Source organism: Gopherus evgoodei, chromosome 4 (assembly GCF_007399415.2).
Source record: "Gopherus evgoodei ecotype Sinaloan lineage chromosome 4, rGopEvg1_v1.p, whole genome shotgun sequence".
NCBI lineage: Eukaryota > Metazoa > Chordata > Testudines > Testudinidae > Gopherus > Gopherus evgoodei.
This window is the reverse complement of record NC_044325.1, coordinates 68,169,286-68,189,650: the sequence shown is the minus strand read 5'-3', so window position 1 is coordinate 68,189,650 and position 20,365 is coordinate 68,169,286. Positions and strand designations below refer to the sequence as shown.

Here is a 20,365-nt window from a genome sequence, read left to right as displayed (position 1 = left end):
TCTCTTGCGTATTTTAGACAAGGAATTTCAGAGGCCATAGAAGCCCTGACAGCTTGCATAGCTTCCAGACCTCTCCTTTTTGCTCAGAGTCCTCAATTCCTTTGTATAGGAGGATTGCTCATCTGTGGTTTGCCTTACTGGTGCTGGAGGGGTACCTGTGAACTTTTATGTCTCCATGGAAACACTGGTGTCACTTCCAAATCTCTCAGTAGATGCTGGGTTTAAGTGAGAGAACACCCATTTCTTTCCCTGTATTTACCTGTCTGTTTCTTTCACAAAAACTTCCCCAATTCCATCAGAGAACACTAGCCTCACTTCAGGTGTATTTATACCAAAATGTTACTGGAATCCACTAGAGTGCTTCAGTAAACAATATTCTGCATTTTTATCCAAGGATAGAAGGATCAAGGATCTCCAAGTGAATTTGACATTACAATACCCCTGTGAAGTGTGTATTATCTCCATTTCACAAGGTCAAAACAGACATTGAGTGTAAGTGACTGGCACAAGATAACACAGCAAGTCAGCAGAAGAGCAGAGAATAGAACTAAATTCTCCCCATAAAGCCCCAAATTAAATTCCTCACGCAGTTGAATAAACTCCCACATGAAAAGGAATTAGAAGCACATACCTCACTTACTATGAAAGACTAACATAACTTTTAACATTAATAAACTATATACAGTGTATAAGTTTTGTGGGACAAATTGTAGCTTGAGGCTGTAGGGAGCTGCTGAGGTCTCTAGAGCCTAAGGATAGGGACTTGCACATAATATACTGCATAACAGACTTATTGCTGATCTGTAACAGCAAGATTAACTGCTGGTAAACAAGATAATCTAACAGTCATAATGTACATGATACACTGGGTAGGTTTTTGCCACTGGAATTACAGTAGAATTTGTATATTTCAGATGGCTCTTATATGCTTTGTTGCTAGGTCTTCCAATATATTTTGAGCTGCTCTCTTTCCTTATAAAATATGTAGTGGTGTGGGTTGCCTAGGTATCACATATTGTTGTTTATTACATAACAGTGTACTTATAAAAATACTAAATGCATGTTAAACTATTTATACATATTATACCGCTCATAAAATATTTACTATTGTGGCCCCCACTCCCAGCAGCAGGAATAGTCAGCGTAAACAAATAACATTGTAGAAGCGAAGTTGTTCTACTAATTCCGTTTCTCCTTTTAACTTAAGCTAGCAAGCCTACGAAACAGTCGTATTTGCATGCTTACAGGAAATCATTCATACTCTGTATCAAGCTCACATCCAAAGCCTTCTCTCGAAACCTCTGGGAAGGGAGTTTTCGGGCACGGGCAGCAGGAGCTGACTCGTGACTGTCTAGGAGGCACTGATTGACATCAGGGTGTAACGTCAGCAACTGCCGTATCTGTTTAACAGCCCGGGGGGAACAACCTGGGGTCTCCGTTACCCATGGGCAGCTGCGCACAGAACCGGCCCTAACCTCGGTGCCGGTGCCGGTGCCGGGCCACCTCACCCGAGGGCAAAGAAGTGAGCGGACAGCACTGCCACGGGCAGTCACAGGCGATGCCACCCACCACCGCCCCCAACCATTGCAACTGCGCACGCGCGGCCCAAACTCCCCACCCCATTCCTGGGCACGCCGGACTGCAAGAGCCCGCGGCGCGTTTCTACCGTCAGACCGTCACGTGACATATCATGACCCCTCCCATCTCCGCGAGTGATCACCTGAGGCCTGACCCTTTGCTCACTTGGCAGGGCGAACAGGATGTCATATGATAGATACTGTTCAGAACCAATCAGAAGCCTACAACAGTGACAGGTGAGCCAATGAGCGGCTGGGAGCGGCAAGGGGGCGGGTCCGGGTACAGGAGGCGGGGCCATTTTCACGTGTGGCGAGTGGCGACCGGGAGCAGGAGGCCCGGAGAGGTGGGTTTCTGACAGGCGGGGGCCGGGCTTGTGCATGATTCCGCCGGGCAGTAACCCATGGGGAGGGGACCCCGGGCAGGGGGCACGTGGGCAGGGCCCTGACCTCTTTGGGGCTAAAGGGGGGAGATTCCCAGTTAAGCAGGGAGCTGGTCCTCAGCTGTGCGCGTCATGAAGGTTTAGGAGGGAGATTCTCAGAGGGAGGTTGGTGAAATGCACATAAAAAAAGCACTGCCAGTCACCAGGCTGCTCTGTGTTCAGGAAATCCAGCAAGCAGTGTACCCTGACTCATGCTACTGGAGGGAGTTATTCATAAAACCCTGTAGTGACGATATTGTTGAAGGTGTCCATGGATCACCAAGCATAAGGGGACACTGCTCCTGATTTGAACTGCTGGGTGTTACGTGTTTTGTTATTGTGATGTAAATCATGCTGCAAGAGTAAAATACAAAATAACCCAAAATAGGTATTATATTCATGGAGAGAACCAGAATTTATCATTTAAAAATATATTCAGTATAATCCAAGCATTGACAAATAGGTCAGCCAAAAGTTAACTAAAACTCAGGCAACTAAGACTTATTTGTAAAACTGATATTTCTCCTTCCATCAATCTGATATTATCTTAATTCCTTGCAGAAAGAGACTTCACACCCAAAAAAGAACATGATGCTATAATCTGAAGAACTGCACTTAACTCACTGCAATGTTTAGTTTGACAGGGAAGAATATTATTGCTGCCATCATACTGTCTCCATAGAGCCAAATTCAGCCCTGGTGTTAGCAAGTGTATTTCCATTTATTTACAGTTGTTTACACCAGGCTTGAATTTGGTTCATAGAAATTCTAGGTACCTGGGCATTCATACTTAAACATACATAGAAATTAGAGGAAAATATATATTAAGTCATTGTATTGCTCTCCTGTGGGCCAAATAAGGATTATTGCATACTATATTGTCTCCGGTATTTAGTCCAATTTCATTTTAAATTATTCAACCTGTTGTTCTTTCTCTATTTATATTACAAGTGTGTGGCCTTTATATTCTCTCTGTGTTCATCCTAAAATAAGTTTCTTCCTTCATGATCTCTTTAGTTTTGACCAGCAGCGTGTCAAAACAAATTTGAAATATGAGGAAAATTATGTATTAAGAGAATACCCTGTGTGTTGAACCCTTCCAGACGACTGGAATTGAAATTGTAGTTGTGTATGTATCTGTATACTTTAGTGTGAGGAATGAAGAGAAACAATTGGAGAAGTAAAGAAAAGGAGGGATGGAGCAATCGCAGACAAACCTATCTTCCCAACCACTACAGAAGACCCAACCATTGTAGCTTTACTGAAAGGCAAGTATACATCGCTTAATACTTTATTGTTAATACTTTAGACTTTAAGACAGTTCACAAAGGTAGTTTGGGGGAAAGAAGGTTGGGATTTTGGGTGTGAGGGTTTTTTTTTTTTTTTGTATTTCTTAATTTGTTTTGTTAATGTTTACTGTAAAATAGATATGTATTTCCCATTTTTTACAGACTGGGAAACTGAGATAAAGTTTATAGGGACTCTTATCTTGAAATCTAGCCCATTTTTACAATAAAAAGTAGTTTACATATTACACCTGCCTTTGTGAGTTTTTCTGATAATTTTTTTTTGGCATTAAATTTTTTTCTCTCCCTTGTTGCTATGAGATACTCACACAAATAGCAGGGCAAAGTGACTAAGGCTCTAATTCTGCAAACATTATGGACCATTGATTTTATTGAGACTACTCACATGGAAAGTTATACACATGTTTAAGTGTTTGCAGGATTGGACCCTTATTCTGACTATAAAGGGGAAACAGGTTTTTAAAAGGGTTTCAGATTGAAGTGATTTTTTGTGTGTGTTAATTGTTGTCCTTTAAATAACTAGTTCAATCTCACACAGCAAGCCAGTGATGGAGCCAGTATTAGAACTAAGAAGTTTCTTGGTCCTAATCCTGTTCTCAGAACACTAAATCATGCAGCCTCTAAGCCAGCTTGACCTACTGCTTTCAGAATGACAGGCTATAAGATCCATTACAGAACTTAGTGTGAACAGAAACATTGAGAATTAGTAACACATTATGCATGTAATTTTAAATAGAAACTTAAGAAAATAACCCAGGGAAATTCAATCTAAAGTATGGATCTTGCCAACTTAAAAATAGCTTAGTTCTGTTTTGAAAGTCTTTTACCTACTGTTATTGCACAAAATAGCTAAGCTCATTGTGATTGAAATAAAGTAGTAATTTTCTCTCATCTCTTCAGTTTTTTCACTATGTGCATTTCAAAACACTTTGGGTGAAATCCTGGCCCCACTGAAGATAGAACTCACATTGACTTCAGCAGTACCAAGGTTTCACCAATAGTATCAGTTTCATTGTAGAGACAGTGTGTTTTTCCCTGTTATTTGTGTGGATCTTTTACATAACAACATGGAGGCAGGGAGAGAGCAAATCACAAAAATTGACAAGAAAACTCAGGGCAGTTGTACAATATTAAAAAAAAAAAAAACATTAAAAGTAGTTTCAGGTAAAATGGACTAGATTTTAATAATATGATGACCTGTTAATATTTATATAATATCTTGAAGATGAAAATGAAGTATTACTATTTTCATATTGTATGTTCATTCTGTGTACATATCCTGTGTATACACAATATACGTAATAGCCTTGCCAAATTCTACTCACCTAGGGAAAATCATTGTTTTTAACAAAGCAAAATAGTTTTTTTATTAGAATAATATTCATGGGAAAGGTGTATGAGGAGATCTTGTGTCTGGGCTTGTAAATTTTCAAAACAATTTTGCAAGCCGGACATAACAATGCTTTATTGTTAGGTGTGAACAAGAGGAACCATGGAACTCACTGAATGCAGGCACCAGCAACAGCGGATCCTCTTCCGAAGTATGTCATAGTTCTCCAGTGCCTGGTAAGGGACCATTGTGTGCAGGGGCCAAAAATCAGCACCTAAACATTGGGTGTATGAAGATAGAAGATCCTTTCATAGTTTACTTCACCTCTCTAAATCTTCTAGAAGTTACATTATTGAGAGAGTTATGTTAAACAGACAAAGAAAATACAACAGTATAACACGCCCCTGTGGGATGGGAGGATCCCAGAGCTCAGGCTCCAATCTGAGTCCAGAAGTCTACACAGCAGTGAAACAGCCCTACAGCCAGAGCCCGGTAAGTCCATGTCAGCTGGCACGGGCCAGCTGCGGGTTTTTCTTTGCTGTGTAGACGTACCCTGAGTGAGCCAGTGCAGTCCACAGTTAAAATGTCTCATGGATTATAGGTATCTAAGCCTTTGATTTGGGAAGTGTAATTAGGAAAGGGTGTTTGTCTGGGGAAAGGGTATTGCTGCTTTTATGTTTGGTCGATGATCAGTTGTCCATTGTTCTTGATGTTTGGGGCTTTCTAAACAAATTTTTTTTGTCAGCAGTGTGCCTTTTGTGACTTATTTATGTTCAAGAAGAGTGGCCGTGTCTTTGTTCTCAAGCGCCTTTCCCTGTGTTTCCCCAATTTCTATTTGCTGAATTTAATTTCCATTACTGCTGGTCTACCTCTTCATATCCCTGTAATGACATTTCCTCTGTAGATAATAGGAGAATGATCTGGCTTTTGCTGAGGTGGCCATTAATGTAATCAATACCTCTCCCCATTTGTGACCTGCCAATCTAGAAGCAGAAGTTTCTGTGTCCTTTTTGACTTGGAATCCCCAAAGTGGCTGTCTCTTGGCTGCTACTATGGAATTGGGTGAGGTCAAAGGGCAATAGAAAAGGTTTGCTCTCAGTCTGATTTTGTTTGGTATTTACTCTTTATAGAACTACCAGGATTTTACTATGACCCTGAAAAGAACCGCTATTTCCGCCTGCTCCCTGGACATAATAACTATAACCCTCTCACCAAAGAGAGCCTCCAGTATAAGGAGATGGAGTGCAAGAGACTGAAGCTCTTAGAAGAGGAGGAAATGCAAAAGAAGGTGGGTTCTGTCTCTGAAATTTCATTTAAACTTTACTGTGCTGTAACCCAAGACACCAAGATGGGCTCCAGGTTATAAAACCCTCCAGTTTCAGCTTTGGTATAATCACCTCTAATGCTTGATGTTCAAGGTCAAATATTCAAATATTTGTTCATACCCCCCCTCTCCCAAAAAACTGTTAAGATGGAGTTATGGTTGAGACTACATAATCAGTAATTTAGGGTAAAATACATTACAGGGATGATGTAATTATCTCAAAACCAAGTATGATAAAGTCAGGAAATTCACAGTTAAGGTTAAACTTAAAACCTTAACTCTACCCTGTCACAGAGTCTTCAAACAGTTCATTTATAAAACTCACTAAAATCTTGTGCCTGTGCATTTTTTTCTAATTTTTTTTTGTAAGGATTAATAGTCATTTTTTCTAGTTGTGGAATTCTTTATAGTAGAACATTGTGTCCTTTAGCATGTGCTGAAAAAAAACTTCTATGAAGAATTAAAAAAAAATATGATTAATTCTCAACACTTTTTCAAATGTAGCTTGAGGACAAGATTTTAGTAAGTTATAGGAAGTTTGATGTTTCTATAGTGTTCTGTTACTGAGATCATGAGGGGAGAAAAAAAGTCTGACACAAGGTGCTAAACTTCTAAAAGAGCCAATTTTTAATTTAATTTTAATTCTTTAACTGATTTATTTTTAAGTTTTCAGAACAAATGAATTCTCTGAGAGAGAGTAAATACTATAATTTGGGGCCAGGATATGCTTCCTTCGCTATGGGGTCAGACTGATGTCTCCATTAAAAAAGTGACTACATCAGTGGGCTAGTTTTCACAGGAACTGTGCACTTGCAGATCCCCTTAATCTCAATAGGAGCTGTGGGTGCTTAGCACCTCTGAAAGGCCTAAACAGCTTGTTTGATTAAAAACTGACTTTCAATCTATGTTAAGACTACAAAATGGATTGTAAAAACCTGGTATGCTTTGCCTTGCCCCGGTTCCATCTACTATTCCATCTGCTATTCCATCTTTTGCTTTCATGAGCACTGAAAGTATTCAGCCCAACTCTATAATGACAAATGGAAAAGCCTGGTTATTGCAACATTAAGGTTGCGCAGTTAAAATAAAAAAGGAAATGCCAAAGCTAAAATTTCGATGGCAGCATTAGGTGGCCATATTGTATTTCAAAGTTTTTGATTTAAGATAAGAACTTGAGACATTATTTTGTAGTGAAAATGGTACATGGATTTCTAACCGCAAGATGAGACAGTCACGTAGTATTAATCAAAAATTGGATAACTATGTGGAATTCAGTAGACTGAAGGGCACTCAGTTAATTTTGTGTTTGGAAGCAGCCAGACACTATTCTGGAGGTCAAGAGGGCTGCTTTTGATCCTATGCAAGCACGTGATTGCACACTTTCATTTGTTCTTTTTTAATAGAAAACATCCAGAGCTGGACTGAACTCATCACTTGTCTTACGCAAGAGGCAGTTAGGGTTACTCAGCTCCACCAATTATTGCAGGTGAGATAATTTCAAATCCCTTTTTCACCCTATAAAGTTCTACTGCTAATGTTTCTTTGCCATTAATCTGTAGCGTACTCTCTTGTTCCAGTAAGGGACAGAGCTGGGGAAGCATCGGTAATAGATACAAAAGTATACACTGCCTTTTTTATAAACGACGTCCCATTGTTTTCTGTGCAGCTTTTCCATTACATTTTATACAGCACATGCCTACAGAATGGCTCATCAAGTCTTCCCTAAAATGACAAGTATTAAGATGAAAGAAAATATTCTCTAATCATCAGATTTTGAATAGCTTGAGTGTGAAATTTCCCATCCTTATTATAAGTACATATTCTCCTGCACTTAATAAGCATATTGTAGAGTTTTTCCTTATGTAAATACACTTTAATGGACCTAGTCTACAGGAAATTTCTCTGTTCCTTAACTTCCATGGCTTCAGTGGTGCAAGTGAGAGTGCTACTGTAGACAGTGTGTCAGCAGATGCCAGCAACCTGCCTTCTGCAGTAGAAGCTGATTGGGAAATTGCATTGGTGGGACAAGGCTGGTGTATGTACAGATGGGGTCCCCGAAGATTATATATGGTGACCTCCTCTGAGTCTTGGGATCTGAAGGTTGCTCGTGCTATACATTGTTGAGGCTAAAACCTGCTAGCTCCTTGGGCTGTTTACCTGTTGCCTAACCTGCTGAGATAAGGAAGCATCTCAGTGCCTTTTACTCAGAATTCCTTTAATTGGCATTAAATATCAGCATAGTTAAACATGTTTTCCTTTATAGGTTGGTCCACGAATTAAAGGTGAACTGCATGCAGAGGAGGAAGGTAGAGATTCGGAGCCCAGATTCCTCAGTTACTGGAACCAACAATTTTAAACTAATAGTGGTATGTTATGGGCACTTCAATTTTTAAGGCGAGAGAGCACTTGGCTATAGTTATTTTCTTGTGCACTCTGGGATTTGTAATAACCTATATGTTGGGTTATGTACACTGGGAAGTGCTTTTCTTTGTAGCAGATTGTATTGGCAGTTTCTCTTCCCATGAAGAAGGTATTCAAGATTTGGGGAGCTCTGGGGCCAGCTTAGCATGAATATGGTATCTTTTTCCCTATGACTATTCTCCTTTAAGCAGTCTGCACTGACTATTTTTCACTCTTTTGACGGAATGAATATATCCTTAGGTCAAATATTGCTCTCGATTACATATTTATATTGTGCTAGTGCCCAAAATGTGCTGGGTGGTTTCTTAACACCTAGCCTGAAGAGTTTACAATCTGCAAGGAAAGAACTAGATGAAGGGTGGAAGGAAAGGTCATGAAGATAATTGGCAAGCTCTGCTGGTGAGAGAGGAGGAGAAGTAGGTGGGTAATAGAGTATAACAAAAAAGGGAGGAGAAAGGGAGAGGATGAGATTGATGGAGTCAATGTGGGTGGAAGTGTCAAGTCAGTGATAAGAGCAGAGTTTATAGTCCAAAAAGTCTGTGTAGATGTTAAGAACGACATCATGAATCTGTGGATCTGAAGGGGGTTTTTGTGGGTTGTGGGAGAACTTCTGATAGCAGAGGCTACCCAGGAAGCTCAGCCACACTGAGTCCTGGCTGTGTAGATGGGAGTTAGGAGAAGCAGGCTGAGAAGCCCTGAACTTAACCCTACTCCATGGCTCCTGCTATGACTGGCGCTGTGGTGTGAAGCGGCTTTCAGGGGCAGGCATCTTACAGAGGCTGCCTTGGAAGCTCCCTGCTGATCCAGTGCGTGTAAGTGAAAGCTGTTGAAGCCAGTGCAGGTACTGAAAATTTCCACTGGCTTAAATGAGAGCAAAATCTGGAACTCAGGACCAGCACTTTGATTGCAACGGCACCAATCTGATCCGGTAGGGAAAGGAGGCTTTCAAATGACAGAAAAGTCTACATTTACACTGAATGAAAATTCTTTATGCAGAGCCTCATTTATGCACTGGAGCCTGTACTTACTGGTTATGCTTCCTCATGACAGCAAGATCTGTCCACAGTGCCATGCCAGAACTTAGCCAATAGGAGACGTCATTCATTGTTATCAGGTGTTGAAGTGCAAAATAGCAAATCTTAAATGTTTTTCTAGTGAATCTCTCTACAATGCAGATGGCCACACACACGCAGTCTCTGTGGTGCTGAACTGCAATCCGGTGATGGTGGGAAAGCACTGTTAATGGATTTCTCATTGCGGACCGAAGCAGACAACCTAAAGCCAGGTCTAGTTTAATTGCCCATCATGATACACTTCTTTTGCAGGCAGACACGGCTTGTGAGCGGATATTCACTGTGAATGATGTAGAGCATGGAGGGTGTAAATACGGCATCATCAACCTCAGTGGTTTAGGGAAGGACTCTCTCACGGTGGAGATGTATGACAACCTCTACTTCACAAACCGCAAGGTACCATTCTTCCACTGGCTTCTCACCCAGGAGGAGTTCCTTCCCTTCTGGAACTCTCAAAATGTTGTACCATGGGATGTGTGAGTGGAAATGGGGAAGGGCAGGGGGAAGGAAGAGATAATGGAAGAATCCAGCAATAAGGGATTGAGTAAATTTAGAATCCACAGAGACCTGAACGCTGATACTCCTGAATTGCTTTTGGAGAATGGTGTTGCGAAGCAGTCAGTCCAGCACCTTTCATGAGCAGTATATTTCCACGGAATTACTCTTGGCAGCACTTGAAAAAAGAGGCCTTGAAGAATTAATTCTACTGCTGATTTGTTTGCTCTGTTTCGTCTTAAGAAAGAAAAAAAAATGCCTCTCTTTGAATGGGAAGAACTTTTAGGACAAAATACGACAACCTGTAGGTGCCCAGTTCCATGGAGAAAAACTGTCTTAGTTAAGAGGTGTGCTGAATGGGCCCATCCAGGTTTGGGGAGACTTTTTTGGGTGCTGACCCTTTTCTGCTTCATGCAAGTACTAGCAAGAGGCTGAAATGCCTGTGTCTCTTTATTGGGCTAGTCATCACTAGTCATTTTCCAGGTTGTTCTTGGCATTCTCCAGTATACTAAGGGTGTGTGCTCAGTTTTTCAGACTTATGTGGAATGTTTGAAAATGCACTTTTCTGAATTAAACGGGAGACAGCAAGTATTGGTCTGTCTTGCTTTTGTTTGTAGGTGAATTCTGTGTGCTGGGCATCGCTGACTCATCAAGATTCCCACGTTTTATATCCTTTTTTAAAATAAAGCTTCAGGCTTGCTTCCACTGAATGGCAAATTGCTTCACAAAACAGAACATAAAAACGGCCATATTGGGTCACACCAAAGGTCCGTCTATCCCAGTATCCTGTCTTCTAACAATGGCCAATGCCAACTGCCCCAAAGGGAATGAACAGAACAGGTAATCATCAAGTGATCTGTCGTCCATTCCCAGCTTCTGGCAAACAGAGGCTCGGGACACCATCCCTGCCCATCCTGGCTAATAGGTCCATCAATGTCTATCTTCCAGGAACTGTCTAATTCTTTTTTGAATCCTGTTACAGTCTTGGCCTGCACTGACTATTTTTCACTCTTTTGATGGAATGAATATATTCTCTGGCAAAGAGTTCTACAGGTTGACTGACAGCCACTTATCAATAAGAAATCCCAAGTACCTGCCTCAAAAGGGCTTAATGGGTCACTGGAAAATAACAGAAGAAGCCCTAAAGCTGAAAGAAAGTATGTTGTTAAGTCATAAGTACACATGGTAGCATTCAGATATATAGTAAGTCAAAAGACAAGGCTCTTACAACCTAACCTTCAGAGTTAACACAATGAATAAATACCATCAAATCACTTTTGGGTGTAGGGAGGAAAGAGCAGGAATGACAAAATAATGGACTGGGGTAAGTAAGTTTAAATCCTGTCCATACCTGTTACTACCTCCAGAGAGCAATGTGATACAACCCCATTTTTAATTTTTTTATGCATTGGGAAAGACAGACCCAAAGTAGTTTGGAAAAGGTTGTTTTTTATGTCTTCACTCTCCAAAGTTCTATATCTGGATGATATTTTATGACTGGAAAAATTTCCTGTAGGGGAAGATTAAATATTAAAACTAGAATCATAGAATTGCAGATCTTGTCCTCTAATTCCTATGAGAGAAGGGGAATGAACACCTCTTGGATGTGATGAGGCTTAATTCATTAGTGACTGTGAATCACTTTAAAGGTCATCAGAGAGGTATCGTGAAGGACAGAATATTATATGTACAATGCTTCAGAGACATCTCTTCTCCCCGACCAATTTTATGCAACATGTGCCACTTCTGGGAGAAATCTTGGTTTTCTTTAATAGCTTTCAGCAAGTTGTGCCTCATGGGGATTGCAGAAACTCCAGGCTGTGCCAGTCTGCTTCCAGCATCCTTATTCAGCAATTCTAACCCAGGTAGAATACCTTTCTGTTCTGGTTAGAAGTTGTAGTCTGAAGAGAGCCTGAATGAGGGATGACTTGGAGTAGTTTTGTAAGCGTCACAAGAATGAATATTAACACTGTGATGAACCCCAAGAACTGATTTGGATAGTAATAACTTTACGAACTAGTTAACAAGGATAGCTTATGGCACCAGTTGTTTACTGTATGGTACTTGGCAGAAAATGTACTCGCTTCTAGAGTAAATATTTATTTGGAACTTTTCCTATGTAAGCTATTTGGCCTCCCTTAATACCTAGAACCTGGATGGATAGATAGCCCATCAGGTGCTCACTCAAACTATCTGGTCCTTTCAAATGGAGTGAAACAGTGCACAATTGTTCTTCCAGGTACAACCTTTGCCCACAGTAGTTGTTCACATGCGTTTATTGATGGGACTGTTCGAGATGGCAGTCCTCTTGTAGGCCCCTCTGCTCCTCTTCCAGTACTGATCTCCCACCCCCAGCCCATGGCAAGCACTGTGTATTGTGTTCAGTCATATGAAAACCTGAATATTAAAGAGAGAAGGTTAAAATAAATTGGCTTTAATTTGATGGGTGTGGCTACATTCCCCTACGTTGTATTTGTGCTGTTCCTTTTCATAAGGGTGGAATCTCTCCCTGAGTTGACTTAAGTCCTCACTATGCTGCTCTCTACAGGTCTCTTTGTAGTGTCATTCTCTAATTTTGCTACACCTCTAATTTTTGTGTCCTGTGCAAGTTTGGTCACAGTTAAATTTACACCAAAGAAGTGTCTGGTGAAGACAAACATGTAAAGCATCTTAATGGCAGGGAAATACATGAGTTATTTCCAGAGGCTTTTTAAAAACAGTCACATAGCATTAGTGCTAACAGGAAGGGTTGCTGTTTGAAGACTGCAGGATGCTTTACCAGTTGACAAAAGTAGTTCTAGGGCAGTGGTCCCCAAACATTTTCCATTGTGCCCCCCTCCCCTTACCCGGAATGGAACCTGTCCCTGCGCGCGCACACATCCCAAACTGTGGTCAGGAGCCATGGTCAGTTGCTGAGGCTGGAGCTGTGGCTGGGGTAGAGGGTGGGGCCAGAGCCAAACAGGAGGCAGAGTGGGGCTGGGTGGTGCTCCCTCCCTGCTTCCTGTGGGCACTGGCCCAAGCCCCGCTGTGTCCTCCTGAATGTTCCTCCGCACCCCCTTAGAACGGTCATGCCCCACAGTTTGGGGACCACTGTTCTAAGATCTTTTGAAAAGCACTGCTTTCAGATACATAAGGCACCTGCAGCATCATCTCTAACCATTAACTGAGGGCTTGGTCTTAACATACTTGTGTGAAATGAATAAAAACTGCACACTTAGGAACTGTCAGTAGATTGGTTTTGAACTGGTTTGGGAGCTGAGGGAACAATGCAAATCTTGAATGTTGCTGTATAATTAAACTTTGCTAATTCAGCAGACAGGAGGGCCAGTGCAGCATGTTCAAAGCTGCGTTTGTCCAAACAAGACCCTTCCTCACTTCTCCCCCTTTCCTCCCCCCCCTCCCCCCCCCCCCAGCCAGATGAACATAATTTTAGTGCCTAATGTGCTACTTTTTGAAAATCCTTATGAATTCTCATCAAGGGGAGAGGCAGGGGCATAGATAGTCTTTGGCTGTTGGGGAAGGCAAAATGGTGTCCTTATTCCAATGCAGTTGTATTAAAGCACTAGTTTTTATAAACCTTGAGAATGTGGGTGCATTGTGTAGCTATCTTTTTCAGTCTTCCCTCTCTTCCCCCAGAATCATGCCTATGACTACAGAGTAGTTCTCATGGCAGTGTTCTTCAGCAATCACTCAAGTATCAGGTAGAGCAATCTTCTGTTTCCAGAAGAACAGGCCGGGTAGCAACAGGCCTGTAACTGTGTGGTTTAGTGCACTGGAAGCAGAAAACCTGAATGTTGTAAGAGGTACAGAGGCCTGGTGAAATTCTCTAGGGGCACAGTTAACTTGAAGCTTCCTTCCACATCTCCTTGTGGTGCCTGGGGGCTTCACAGTTTGTTCTCATCCCTGTTGCCACCCCTAGGAGATCAGCCTGGAATGCTTTGCAGCTTCAAGATCTCCACTGCCTGGTCCTGTGCTTGGTGCCTGAACCCCCAGGCTGATAACTGCTTCAGCACAGGTAAGCAGGAGTGTATTTGTACTCCTTCTCAAGGGGAAAGAGCTCCACCATCATGGCCTCCAAGCGGTCTTGCCCAGATGATGGCCATGTATTTGTTTTATCTTTCTCAGGGCTGATGCGACGAGTCCTTGTGACCAATGCAATGACTGGTCATCGGCAGACATTTGGAACAAGCAGTGATGTACTGGCACAACAGTTTGCCACCCAGGTAGAAAGGGACATGGGCCTTTGATTTATTAGACAGATGTATGCATTGCTGATTTTGTGGAACCAGCAGCCCTATATTCACTGTGACTACTTTTTGTGGTGACTTCAGTAGCTGCTCAGTAATGAAGTTGACACTTGATGATGTGGCTGACCATGGAAAAGCAACAAAAATAAGCTACACTGATTTCAAGTTCCATTGGAAATGTGGGGTTGGATGGGGGGGAGGGATCAATTTTGCTAAATAGAAAAGGGTTAAAAAGAAAGTGAAACAACAAATGCAAGGAATTATAATAAGGCTTTGCAATCATAGTGCCTATTATCTGAGCATCTTAAAGCACTTCACACACACTAAGTATCAGTATTGTTCGCATTTTACAGATGGGGAAAGTAAGGCAGAGAGAGGTTAAATGACTTGCTCAGAGTCAAAGTTTGTGGCAAAGGTGGAACTAGAACTCCCGTTCCCCTGATCTAACCACAAGACCAAGCTTCCATTGCTTTTTTACTGCTAAATGTTTGAAAGGAGAATGAAAGTCCTAAGTTGGTTGCAATGTTTTGCAACGTGACTGTGCAATTCTGTTCTTGTGATCCTACATGTACAGTGATATTATTCTGGCACTACAATGAAGGGCTATCTTATTACTTGAACCCTTCCTATGAAAGTGGCCACAACTGACTAGAGAAACCTGTCTGATACTGTTAAATGTTACAAGACTCATCTCTCTGCATGTTCTGGTTTGTCTAGACTCCAGTGCTGTACAATGGCTGCCGTTCAGGGGAGGTTTTCAGCATTGACATTCGTCAGCGCAGCCGGAGGGGCCACAGCTGGAAAGCTGTCCGTCTCTTCCATGACTCAGCAGTCACATCTGTTCGCCTTCTCCAAGCTGAGTACTATCTTATGGCAGCAGACATGGCTGGAAAGGTAGAGTTTCTTTTTATGGAAAGCTAGATAGCATCTCCTCTGTTCTGTTGGCCAGGAAAGACCTTAAAGAGGATGCCTCTGACTTTAGAGAATTTGTTAGTTCTTCTTTGTCCCCTGCCCAACCTCTCAAAGCTTTCCCAGCTCACTGATTGGTCAGAAGGAAGTTATGAATGGATTGCAGATGTCTATATTCTCTGATCTTTACTGTTTCTGAGATACTTGGAGTTTGGCTATGTCTACACTAGCACTTTTGTTGGTATAATCTGTGTCACTCTGGGGTGTGAAAAAAACACATTGGGTGGGGAGGGATAGCTCAGTGGTTGTGAGTTCAATCCTTGAGGGGGCCATTTAGGGATCTGGGGCAAAAATCTGTCTGGGGATTGGTCCTGCTTTGAGCAGGGGGTTGGACTAGATGACCTCCTGAAGTCCCTTCCAACCCTGATATTCTATGATTCTAAGCACTGGTGTGGACAGTGCTATGTCAGCAGGAGACACTCTCTTGCTGACATAGTTATCACTGCTCATTGGAAGTGGTTTAATTATGTCCACCGGAAAGCTTTCTTCCATTGGCGTAGAGCAGCTACATGAGTGGTTTTACAGCGGCTCAGCTGCACCGCTACAGCTGTGCTGCTATAAGATTGCTAGTGTAGATGTGGCCTTTGTCTTCTCCAACTGGTGCATGAGTACGAAGCACTGGAACAAAGACAGCACACTCACTCAAGAACTTGGAATTTTACTGGGATTCCCTGACCCAGATGGAGATGCTGCTTAGAGAGGATTCAAGAGCTGGGAGATCCACTAAGAAAGATATTTTGATAATAATTTAAAGGCAAATGGGGCAAATAGAGAATAAAGGCGAGGAGAATGTGGAGTTTATGGAGGAGGTAAAATGGGGAGGACAGGCAGAGAGGACAGATGAGAAAGAAAGGCAGAAAAATACAGAAGTTCGTTTTTCCTTTGGCTTCTAACAAGTTGCCAGTGCAGTGTATGGTATCATCCTAGCACTCGCATCATTCCCTAGAGAAGGGATTAGTAATGCTTAGCACTTCACATTTAGGTCAGCATAGGTGTGGCACTCAGAGTTGTGAAAAATCCACATCCCGAGCAGCATAGCTGTGCTGACTTAATCCCTGGTGTAGACCCAGGTAGGTTGACAGAGGAATGCTTCCATCGACGTAGTGACTGATGCTCCAGAAATGGAGTTCCTACAGCAGTGGACAAACCCCTTCCATTACTGTAGTCTGCATCTAGGCTGCATAGTTACAGCAGCATAGCTAGGTAAGGCATAGCTGTGCTGCTATAGTGCCCCTAGTGTAGACATGGCCTAATCAGGTACTCCTTACCACAGCCTTGTGAGTTAAGTAAGTAAGCAGTGTTATTTCCTTTTCACAGATTGGGAAACGGAGATGGGGGGGATGGGGTGGTGGTGCTCAATCCACTAGACAAGTTGCCTGCAGTAAAACAAATGGAATGAGCCTTTCTATAAGTGGTTCCCACAGCCAGTATCCTAAACCAGTGCTTCAAATAATGGTGTCTAGGTGGTAATTCCAAAACTGAAGGAATTCACTTGTGAGTTTGTAAAACCTTGGGTGTCTACTCCTTTCTCTCCCTATCACCAGCAACAACTGTCAAAACTTGCTGCTGCTTCACTAAAATGTCCCCTCTTCTATTACCATTTTCACTTGCAGATAAAGCTATGGGACCTGAGAGCAGTGAAGTGTGTGAAACAGTACGAGGGCCATCATAACGAACATGCTACTCTCCCTCTGCAAATAAATGAGGAGGAAGGGCTTGTTACAGCAGGTGTGTCAGCTTTTCCATAGTGAATGTATGTTTGGTTCTCTACACTCAGGTATGTGGGGCATTTGTAGAGAGAGGCTATTGGAAATTACATGGGCTTTCATTCCTTTCTGGCTTTGGGAACAGCATAATAAACCACAAGTGTGTAACTCAAAACAAAAATGATTTGGATGCGTTTTAATTATGAGGATGGTCCTCTGGGTTTCAAAAGATATGCTCCAGCCAGTAGGATTTCTCAGTCAGAAGTTAGGAAAGACATTAGAAGACAAAATGGAAGAGAGACAGTGGCAAGTGTCTGATTTAGAAGTAAAGGAAAACAGTACTAAATCTTTTCATGAGTCCATAAAAAGGGAAGTAATTTACATAGAAGGATAGATGTCCTGGAAAGTCATATTAAATAACAGGAGTATGTTGGGTCTTTTCTTTGATATCCAAAGGAGACAGTAGGATGAAGAGGAATGTGATGGGATGTGTACCCCACACAGGTTCTGAAGAGATTTATGTGGGCCTGAGCAGTCAGTTAAGATACTTGTCAGCAGCTGCAAGAGAGCCAGGCTTAATGGCTAATGAAGCCCCACTGAGGAAGGGCTGGGTTGTGATTATGATGCTAGGAAGTTTGTGGCAGAAAGGGGGTGCAGGGAGAGCCAGCAGTCACTCTCCGGGGGGATAGAAGAGGTAGGAAGCATCTAGGGAGGCAGCAAAGAATCTGAGGGAGTAGGCCTTGGCTGCCAGCTTACAGGGTCCCTGGGTTTGAGCCCAGAGTAGAGGGAAGGCCTGGGTTCCCCTACCAGTCACCAAGAAAAGTACTATGAAACCACCTGTGGTAAGGCGTGTAAAGACAACAGAGCCTAGAGACAGAAGGAAGAGTACAATAAGGTAATTGGACTACAGTTTTGTTGTACTCTGTTACCCCAAAAGGGGCAGACATAAATATTGTGACCTGGTGGGAGGGCTGAGTTATGGGAAGAGACTTCACTGTGGTGACAGAGTGCATGTCGCTAGGGGGTGCCAGACCAAAAGACAACTGATACACACCATGCCTGGCCACCAGGAGGTGCTGCTGCAGTGAAGGGAGCCCCTTTACAGGGGGCTATAGAAACACCAAGATATTCCTGAATTTGTTTGCTTTTTCTTGCATTCACCATAAGCAGCACAATTATGGTAAGAGCTGTTTTTGTTTTTTCTCACTATGTTCGATAATAAAGAACCTAGCAGTGGGATATTGCTTTGGATAGTGGCGTACTAAGCTCTGTGTTGCCTGATTTTTTGAGCTTTTGCCTACAGTTATTTGTATCCATCCCACCCTATGTAGAGTAAATATTTGAGTCATGTTTTTCCTTTTTGGTTGGAACTCAGGATTTTTTTCATGCATGGATGGAGATGGGCATTGGTTCTTTTGTTATACTGTATTAAATACCTTTTTCCTCTTCTGGGACCAGAATTTTTCAAAGCTGGTTATGATCATTTATGTGGAAGTATTTCCTTGTCCTGATTTGCAGTGCTTTTTCCTCTCCAGTTGGTCAGGATTGCTACACAAGAATTTGGAGTCTCCAAGATGCCCATCTGCTCAGAATGATTCCCTCTCCACACCCATCCTCCAGGGACTCCATCCCCAGTGTGGTGTTCTCTTCGAGACTCGGAGGCAGCCAAGGAGTTCCTGGCCTGCTCATGGCAGTCAGGCAGGATCTCTACCACTTCTCTTACAACTCAGCTAATCCATATTGTCCCTAGACCGGGTATACGGATCTTCCAGCCCCCCTGGGTGACTCAAGAGACAGCTGTTAGGTGTGGCCTCTTATTGTCACCATTGCATTGACTCAAGCTGTGGTGATGCCCTGCCTGCTCTGTCTGTGGAGTTTTGAACTTCACCCAGCAGACTCAAACTTTCTACTGTATCTGCTCTAAAACTACGAGGCAGTTGTAAATAAAAGTGATGAACTGTTCCTACAAAGTACAGGTTTTTTTAATTCAGCTGAGAGTTTAGAAGGAAGGATCATTTGTGGGATGTGACTTTCAGCCAGTAGCTGAAACTCATTGGCAAAAGTTGCATAGAAAAAGCTAACTGTTCTACTGATTCTCCAATAAGAGGGAGACATGAAAAGGGAATGGGAGAAGAGCACCCCAGACAGAGCAGGAAGTAAGGCTACTCTCTAATACCGGACAGAGATTGGTTAAAACTGGAATAGTCAGGCTTCCAGGGACACAAGGAACCTCAGAGATTAGTGAACGTATTTAATATAAGTTCTCCTCTTCATCCCACAAAGCTCCATACTCACTATTTTGTGTGGCATCTTTCTAGGCCTCGTCACTTTGCCTCTCTGAGCCCCCCTCCCTTTCTACTCCCCATCCCCTTTCTCTCATGTTCTCTGCATTCTCCCAACACAGCATGCTGTCCCCTCTTTTCTATGCCACTGTATCTTTGTCTTCACATTTCTTATCCACGCCACCACTTATTGCTGAAATACAAAACTCTGTCCCTGCTAGAACAGTGAAACATTAAGGTGAGTGCTTCCTTTACTGGAAAAAAGTCACTCAGCGGGAATGTTGTGTCTGGACAAATGCCAGTGAATAATATGTGAAGTTTTATGCAAAAACAGACAAATTCTCAAATTAACTTTACGGAACAAATAAGTAGGCTAATTCCTTCAGTTACTAATTCTTGGTCTATTTGTGGCTGTTTGTTGAGAATATTTGCAGTTTGCAATTCATGCTTTGGTTATATCTTAAATCATTGAGATTGTTTTTGTTTTTCAGTTGGATTGGGTAAATGATTTCCACATCCAGTACAACTTGGTACAAATGGTGATCATTACCATCCACTGTTCAATTGAGAATTGGCTTTTGGAGTATTTGAAGTTTAAAATGTCTTTTGTACGGGCATTTCTGCTAGTATTCCCTGAGCTGCTTGAACATTTGTAGAAAGCAAAATAAACAGGGTTATGAACTCCATTGAATCAAAATTCATTTTTGAGTTTAAAACAGTACATTTAGAACCCCCTCCCCCACTGTTCTCCCAGCTGTAGTCAAGACCCTTGGCTGGATAGGATAAGGGTCCTGTAATATTTGTGTCCCATTGATGTGGGAACACCAGCTAAAACAAATGTGGGGGGAAGGCATCTTGTTTTTTTTTCCTAGTGCTTTCTTCACTCCCCTTCAGCAAAGCCCATTAAATGCAAGCAGCTCAGCTGCTGTGCCTGCTGTTTCCATGAGCTAAGCATTCATGATGAGCCCCCGCACACACATTCATCCCCACCCCCTGCCAAAGTCCCTCCAGCTAAGGCTTCTAATTAAGCTTGTGACGGAGGTACAAAGGAAGAGCTGGGAGTGCAGGGGAACAAGATGTGATCAAGTATGCAGGCCGTGGCTGAGGGCACTGGAATAACCTCTCTCGAGCAGCAGTAGCTAGGTCCTTGAAGCAGCCAGTAGGTAAGGCAGCTAGAAAGGAAAGGTCCTAGTGCCCTTCTACTGCAATCTCAAA

At 42.4% G+C, this 20,365-nt stretch overlaps 1 protein-coding gene across 5 annotated transcripts; it reads left to right on the top strand.

Moving 5' to 3' along the window:
• The first annotated feature begins 1,701 nt into the window (after positions 1-1,701).
• DCAF4 (DDB1 and CUL4 associated factor 4) lies at positions 1,702-18,830 on the top strand. 5 transcript variants are annotated; one of them, XR_004000025.1, is made up of 15 exons: positions 1,835-1,921; positions 3,147-3,264; positions 4,778-4,869; positions 5,764-5,921; positions 7,361-7,443; positions 8,221-8,323; positions 9,704-9,847; positions 10,564-10,613; positions 11,732-11,811; positions 13,866-13,961; positions 14,072-14,169; positions 14,911-15,087; positions 16,776-16,890; positions 17,890-18,048; positions 18,404-18,495. XR_004000025.1 is itself a non-coding variant. In XM_030559649.1 (15 exons), the coding sequence occupies exons 3-15, from the start codon at positions 3,155-3,157 to the stop codon at positions 18,616-18,618; spliced, it is 1,521 nt and encodes a 506-aa protein (XP_030415509.1). In that variant the 5' UTR covers positions 1,855-1,921; positions 2,558-2,640; positions 3,147-3,154; the 3' UTR covers positions 18,619-18,830. The 5 variants fall into 5 exon arrangements, 4 of the variants coding, with proteins under 4 accessions (XP_030415508.1, XP_030415507.1, XP_030415509.1 ...); XM_030559649.1 differs by lacking the exon at positions 17,890-18,048 and adding an exon at positions 2,558-2,640 and having other exon boundaries at positions 1,855-1,921; positions 18,404-18,830; XM_030559648.1 differs by lacking the exons at positions 1,835-1,921; positions 17,890-18,048 and adding an exon at positions 1,702-1,814 and having other exon boundaries at positions 18,404-18,830.
• The last annotated feature ends 1,535 nt before the right edge of the window (positions 18,831-20,365 follow it).

Coding starts and splice junctions, on each gene's coding strand:
- DCAF4 (XM_030559648.1), top strand. CDS start 3,155: ATGAAGAGAAACAATTGGAGAAGTAAAGAAAAGGAGGGATGGAGCAAT. Junction 3,265..4,777: donor CATTGTAGCTTTACTGAAAG/GCAAGTATACAT, acceptor CTTTATTGTTAG/GTGTGAACAAGAGGAACCAT. Junction 14,170..14,910: donor CACAACAGTTTGCCACCCAG/GTAGAAAGGGAC, acceptor TGGTTTGTCTAG/ACTCCAGTGCTGTACAATGG.